This window comes from Argentina silus (assembly GCF_951799395.1).
Source record: "Argentina silus genome assembly, chromosome: 15".
Classification (NCBI taxonomy): Eukaryota; Metazoa; Chordata; class Actinopteri; order Argentiniformes; family Argentinidae; genus Argentina; species Argentina silus.
This window is the reverse complement of record NC_139669.1, coordinates 5031066-5038711: the sequence shown is the minus strand read 5'-3', so window position 1 is coordinate 5038711 and position 7646 is coordinate 5031066. Positions and strand designations below refer to the sequence as shown.

The 7646-nt window shown below is 44.1% G+C and overlaps 1 protein-coding gene across 1 annotated transcript; it reads right to left on the bottom strand.

Moving 5' to 3' along the window:
- Positions 1-627: 627 nt before the first annotated feature.
- On the bottom strand, positions 628-6408 carry atp1b4 (ATPase Na+/K+ transporting subunit beta 4; the record flags this gene model as incomplete). The annotated part of the gene is made up of 9 exons (XM_083685702.1): positions 6348-6408; positions 6060-6129; positions 5089-5314; positions 2784-2912; positions 2527-2631; positions 1797-1993; positions 1159-1215; positions 935-1027; positions 628-789 (listed from the first exon to the last, which is right to left on the bottom strand). Exons 2-9 carry the CDS (start codon positions 6123-6125, stop codon positions 628-630), a joined length of 1035 nt encoding a protein of 344 aa, XP_083541828.1. The 5' UTR covers positions 6126-6129; positions 6348-6408.
- Between the last annotated feature and the right edge of the window lie 1238 nt (positions 6409-7646).

Genomic DNA, 7646 nt, shown 5'->3' with positions numbered 1-7646 from the left:
GAAAGGTATAAATTCATAAAACATTAGTACTCAATTTGATTTCAAACCAAATGTGCTTAGCTTGCTTCTCTCATGTCCTTGTGTACTGTAGGCATTTCTAATAGTCTATTAATAATGGCTTGAATTGCATAGCTACAAAGACTAACTAGGGCAGTGTGTAATCATCTGAGATGAGCCTTGTATTTCATGAATCTAGTGGGTATTAATCTTGCTTAGCATAACATATGACACGTTCAATGGTAATATTCAGTCTCTCTACTTATCTTGTGCTCAGCAGTACCGGTGAGGTGTGTATACAGTGTGTGTGTGTGTGTGTGTGCGCGTGTGCGCGTGCATTGGTGCTTCCGTGTATGTGTGCGTGTGAGTGAGTGCGTGCGTATGTGTGCCTGTGCGTGCATGGGTGTGTACAGTATGTGTTTTTGTTTTTTGTTTCATTACATTTCTCAAAGTATTGCTTTTTTTCAGCAGAAGGCTGAAGGGTATGAAGGGAATTGGAGAAGAGAGAGAAGCTGGTCTACTATTTTATGCAAAACAATGGTTCAACATAATGAGATTTCATATATTCTCCTGCCTCATGTCAACCCCAGTTAGTTGTCATGGGGACAGCACACTGGTATACTATTCTCCCTACGCACCCACATCTAAGGTAAACGTCACACTGCCTAGGAAACGATCGGTAGGTGAATTGTTGATGATGCCCTTGCCATTGAGTTTGCATTGCACATGGATGTGGGCATCAAACTGCACCCCTGAGAAACGCACAGCTACCACTGGTTGTGTGTAGTTCACCTGGGGGAACAGGAGACAAGGCATCAACCACCTGGGTGACCGTTGTTGTGCTACAATGATGCACAGAACATGTGAGTAATAGCGAAAATTCGACATCCATTCAATATCCACACCAATTGAAGTTATTGTTTGCTATGTTACTTACGTGTCTCAGCTTCCCATAGTAGGGGAAGTACATCAGGTTAAAAGTGCTACTTGGAAAGAACTGAACTTCCCCCAGGGAATCTGTTGGTCCTTTCTGAAAGAGTGAGTGGCCAAATATGAGTCACAGTCACACTGTGTGCCATAAACTAAAGTTAGGATATTCATTTGGCATACAGTTTATGGTTGAGCGATGGTTTAAGGAAAAATTGCTGACAGATACTGCACCTTGACTCCACAAGTCACATTTACTGCGGTGCCTTGACCAGGTAAGTACCCAAGGATCTACGGGATGAGGGGATAAAAAAAAACAAAGGTGTTACAGCATTGTAATCATGACACAATCTACACATTTGTATCATTCATGGTGGATGTCTTTTCTTTTTTTTCTTTTTTTAAATGGGTTTGGTTTCTCAGGCAGACTTGTCCCCATTTGTCATATAGACTTACACAGTTACTACACAGGTACAGGGGCAACAAAATGTTAAGTGTAAAGGCACAGTATGTTCCAAGTACGTGGACATGGCTGTGTTCATTACATCGCCTTCATCCTCTCATGATGGCCACAAGATGTCACTAAAATGTCTTCATCTTTCAGGTTATCAAGAAGTGCCCTTCATTTAATCGTATGGTCTTTAACAGTGGTACGCCTATAGGATAAATAACACTACTTCTAATCTTTCACTGGTTTTTATCGATGCAGCTTTAGAGTGAGGTTCATTTCTGATCATTGATGCTCCTGGAGTCCCACCATGGGGATCTGAGTTGTCTTACCCTGTTCATTCTGAGGAGGATACAGGGCTTTCCCTTAGAGTAGCCAAAGTGAGGGTCCTGGAGTCCCACCATGGGGATCTGAGTTGTCTTACCCTGTTCATTTTGAGGAGGATACAGGGCTTTCCCTTAGAGTAGCCAAAGTGAGGGTCCTGGAGACCCGAGCACTCATCCAGCAAGGACCTGTTGAACCGGCATGCCATACGCTCCGCGCTCTCCTCCTGTTCCTGTATGAAGTATCTGTCCGGTAAACAGTCCATATTCGTCCGTGCCTGAAGGGCATCATCGTATGCTGAAAGAGGACAGTGGGGGAGTGGGGGTAAGGGGGTAGGGGGGTGGAGGAGGAGGGGTCACATAAATAAAGCACCACACAATGGCTGATTGCTCCGCCAGGCCTCTGATTCAGGCAGCCTGACAAAAGCTGGCTGTGAAAAAAAAAAGCTGCTCTCAATGGATACGCTCTGCCCCACAAACAAGGCTTTCCATCCCAGCATGCTCTGCTAGTGGCGGTTAGGATAGGGAACAAAGGTAGGGTAGGTGTGCGAGTGGGGGGAGGGGGGGATTATCTAACTGTGTGCCCGCTCCGCTTCAACATGGCCCCCAACACTCGAACAACTTCGGACCAACACAAACAAACACTATCCTCAGCTAACTATCTGACCGCAATCCTGCATTTACAACTATCTATAACTTAATAATCTTTGTGTTCATGTCACGCGAGGGAAATGTTTACTTTTTCTATCGTTCCTACACTGATGCTAAGTTTTATATTTCATACTCTTCAGGTTTCCCAACACACACCACCATGTTTTAATTCCTACTCACGCTTTAGGATGTCCTCCATATCTTTCACATACTTCCTCCAGGACTTGCGGTCGGAGGTGTTAAAGGCAATCTCAACGCCCTCCAGGTGTGGGGACATCGTCATACCTGCCAAATGTGACGCATAGACAGTCAACTGTGCCTAGATTCAGACATAAATGACCTGCTGAGAGTGGGACGGGATGGAGGGGTGTGGAGCGATGAGTTGGTGGAGGGAAGGTGGGATGGAGGGGCGTGTGTGGGGTGGACGTCATATTTACCTGGTGGCATCACCCTGTCATTGTGGGTTGGATGGTAGGGGCTGATGGACCACATGAGGCAGAACATGCAGCCGGCAAACATGGCCGCCAGGAACACATAAAGTGCTGTGTAGAAGAGGATGATAAGGCCTAGAGAGAAAACAAAAACCAGAGTGAATTACTTTGAATTGTAAATTACTGTAATGAGCTAATTAAACAATAACTAAGTGTACAGTAAACATGTTGTCCCCCACGAACAATGTAGCGCCCCTCCATGAAAGGAAAGTGGCGGAGAAACCTGTGAATGAAGCGAGACGTTGATTCATAAACTTTTTACTGACACTCTGGTGTGTCTCTGTCTTACAGTGCTGTGTCCCTGTTGCGCAGGGTTAGGGTTAACCCTGTGTCCCTGTTGCGCAGGGTTAGGGTTAACCCTGTGTCCCTGTTGCGCACAAGGTGGGCTTTTTAGAGCTTTATGTTGATTTCTCAAAATATTGTTCCCAAATCCGTTATAGGCTGTAGGCGTATTGCATTAGGCTACACTCCTAGCTCTCCACATTGTGACCTATTATGACGTTTTTTAACGATGAATCGTCGTCACCTCGAAACTCCTGTATGGCAAACCCATCATTCACCGATGAGAGACTGAATCATAGTCCACTTCCTGATTTCATCGACAATAATAGACAGAAGGACTATTGTGGTAGCAGTTGTTAGCATGCAAGGGTATAAGCAAAGCTTCTGAGAACCGTGTCTTTGATGTGAGCTCAAAGATAATGAAGAATAAAGAATCTCCAGTTATTATGTTGCAACTGCCTGGCTTGTCTAGACTCTACTGTCTTTGCTCAGGGTGGCCACTAATTTGTTTAATAATACAAAGAAGGGGTTCCTGATGGAAATCACTTCCAACATTTGTTACAAAACTCAACTGATCTTATGTGAGAACCCCACGAAAAGAAACCCTGAGAACTACCATTGTTCCCTAATTTTCAATTAACAGTCCATTAGCAACTAATCAAACTAAACGTGCCCTAAATTAAATGGCTTTTGCTGTGCAGGCAATTTCACAGGGGACTGGTTGCAGCCAGCCTTGCATCCCCGGAGCCACAAAGACCTTTCTGTTTAAGCTCAGTGAGAATTCTCCCAGCTGTCCTTTCACTCAGGAACACAGTGAACCTCCGGTTGCCATCGTAGTGACGGCCTCTTGCAGCCATAGAGCCACCGCCAGCTCCAAGGAGCCCTGATCACCCCACTCTGGTATTGTGTCCTCTCTTACACACTCCTCTCACAGAACACACATCATAGGGCTTCAACTAAGCCCCTTTCTTGCAGGGCTCATGGGCCCCATTCTTTCACAAGTGTGCACACAGTGGTTCCGTTTCTGAAACAAACTCCTGAGCCTGCCTCTTGTTCTTGTGTTATTGGGGACACTGTGATGAACAGCCCATATTTCAGCTTCCCAAATCTCAACGTCCAAACAAGAAACACACTCTTGATGAAGACATTTTCTACAAGCTCCCCTTGGACTACTTTCATCTACTTTCATCTGAGGGCGTTCAACGGCGTCACATAGCAACAAGCCATGACTCAACAGGAAATAGCCTCTGCCAAGAAAGTTTGTCTGCACTGAGTGCTGAATTTGACAATGAGCTCTACAGAAAAACACTTGTGCTTCTCTACATGTACGTGTTTGCCTGCAACTGTGGAGCCGTGAGCATGTCTAGGTCGGCCTGGGAGGTCGCAGGCGCTATGGGAAAGAGGCAGTGGAAAGCAGAGTAAGGGGTATAAGGAATGTGATTCCTGGCCAGTGCGCGGCCTGTAACTGCGCACTCCCGCTGGGGACCAGTCCCCAGGCAGCCTGTTTTTGTCGGGATTGCTCAGAGTTATCTGTGCACCTATGTAAACATAGAGCTTGGGGACACACACACACTCTCGCAGCAGAATGAGCAGAGGCGGGACTGGGGAGCCATATTTCTAGCCCCCCCCCCCAGCCAACCCTAGCACATCATCTAAGAACAATAAGCCACAAAACCACCACTTTGGGCCACTGATTACTTTTACTGAGTATGTTAGACACACTTATCTGAACAGAGATTAAGCATAAAGATAAATGTCAGTGTATGATATGTGTAAATATTATGCATGCACGCATTGAGCTGCACCTGTTTCTTTTCCCTGGTCTATGTTTACTCAAAGTTCATAACTAGGCCTACTTTCTGAATGGATCCATATCAAACCAAAAGCTGCTGCAGCACCTCTCTCCTTCCATCCAGTGTTCTATGAGGAATAATCTAATCTAATCTAATCTCTGTTTCCATCTACTTACTCCAGCTCTTCCCGGTGCGACCCATGAACTCCCTGGTCTCGGCATTCCATAGATAAGTCTTCACGTCGCCTATGTTCTCGTGGAGGGTCCGCTTGGGTTTTGGCTTGGGCTTCCATTTCTCAAAGTTCAGATCCTCTTGCTCTAGGGGCTGGTGCTCAACCAGCTCCTCCTGCTCCTCTTCTAAGGCCTCTGCTTTTTGCACATGCTTGGGCACCGCCCCTGTAGGCTGGCACAAGGAACAGAGAGAGAGAGAGGGAGGGAGAAGAAGGTAAGAATCCCCTCTGTCTCGTGTTGCCACGGTGACGTGCAAATCACTTGCCTTTGGTTTCAACCCATTCAGAATGTGACAGCAGCCATGTGTTTCAGGTTAACAGACAGCTATCTGCCTCATTCACAGTTTAAAATATATATCCCTTTTATTAAATAATTGTGATTTTAAAAAGCTACATGATATCTGAAAAAAGGAATACTACACTGTAATGGTTCCGGTCCAATATTTCATCAAATTAACCCTGATGGTGACCCTGTTGGCCCTCTTTAGGAGAGCTCTGCTCCTCAGAGTTGACCCTGGTGCTTGGAGCAGCAGCTGCAGCTGAGCTGTGGGGTCACTCTGACAGCCAGATGTTACACACTGATTCTCAGCATCGAGAGGCCCAGAAAGATCCCAGTGGAACCCCTGGGGGTTTCAGAATGTCACTAGGATGTCACTTCCTTTTTGAAGTTGGGTCTTTTAAAACCTCTTTATGCCATTTATGTGGAGTCAATGGCATTTCATACTGAACTATGATGAAATGCAATGCTATGGTAGATTACAAATTGATATTTATGAAACAGAAATAAAATAATAGGCTACATGAATATGTTCATAATACAGTATCATAGAATTCTTAACTTATTTTACCTGCACTTGGAAATGAGTCAAAGAATGAGAATGAATGAGTTTTCTTCCCCTGTATTCGGAGTGGACTTACTGGATTTGGGGAGTAGTTTCCATGGAGCTCTTCTTCAGCCCCTCCCGCGGTAGAATTGGGCTCCATGATTCTTCATAGAGGAGAAAGGTACTTGTTAAACCAATCACATCTACTACAGTCCCCAGCGAATTAAAGCGACACATCCTGACATCCTTACAAAGTTATCAAATTCCATAGCATTGAATCAAATGCGACTGCAGTCTATGAAACCACACTGTAAAACTATTTTGAGTAAATACTTTTGGCACTCCTGACTATTTGAATAGATTAAAAACGAATCTGACATACCTGAAGTTTTATTTTGCAGGAAAAGTTCGATGGATATATCTTGAAGCCCTCTTGACCCTAGTAGAACGAATTCTAAGTTGGTCAAAAAGTATTTTTTGATTTCATTAGAAAGTTTTACGCACACGACGGGAGCCGGGTACAGAGGACCTCCTCTCAACTAAGCAAGCATCATAGTGAATGGGTGCATGCTGAGGAGAAAAAACTGGGGGGTGGGATGGAGAGTGCGATGGGCTTTTTTTTAATCCCCGAAGAACTTTTGGCACAAGTGCAGGCTTATGTCCTGTATTCTGCACACGCACACCACGGCCCCATTGTCTGTTGAGCTGAACTGAGACTAAGGCAAAGCTGCGGCGCATCTAAAATCATATTTATATCTCATCTATACACATGCTATTGTCAGTCACCCTACTGCCTATAAAGCTGCATTCAAATTGAGGTAATGCAAACAAAAATATTATATTCTTATACTTAGAATGATATTTGCTTTCTAGCGCTTTGAAACATAGGCCTAAATTTAACTAATTCCCATGGTGTACTGATCATGCATGATACCGTATGCCTCTGAATCCTACCAACTTTATCCTCCTCACAGATCTACATTTGCGAACGTCCATCGGCTGCTCACCATAAGCTGCGTCCTGTGGAGTTCAAGTAGTCCTCATCCTCAAGGCTATCTGTACTCCAGTCACGTTGCGACCTGTTAGCCCACGGACTTGCTGGGTTTTTTCATGAAAGGATAATGTCGTCATGGAAAAAAATCTATTCTGTACCATTTGTGCTTCTCTTTTTTTTTTTTCTTCTTTATTTGTAAGGAACAATTTTTCTGAGCACGCACACAGTGGGCCTAGGCCTACACGCAAGATAGTTCATTTAGTTCAGTTTATTCTAATTAGCTGATTTAAAACTGTTTTAGAAGTGCATATTTTAGTTAATTATAGACGTCATAATAACTAGTCAGTTAGGCTTCAATAACATTTATTTCGATTACATAATAGTTCTTTCCATAAGAAAATGCGCTTCATAATGAATAATCTAGCCTAATAAAATGCCATCTTTGGACTGACTACCGTGACTCACAATGATAGTTTCTATGAAATAGGCTATCCACCTAGATTTTGAAATATCTACATAATTACTTATGTAATCATAGCCATGATCATAACCGCCATTATGTGTCACATGCTTTCAAATGTAAATTTAGGAACATGCATATGCCGATTATTACGCACGGGCCATTTATGGCTAATAATGTGCCAACGTTTGTGGCGCTCACAATTAGGTTCAATGACAATGCATAGG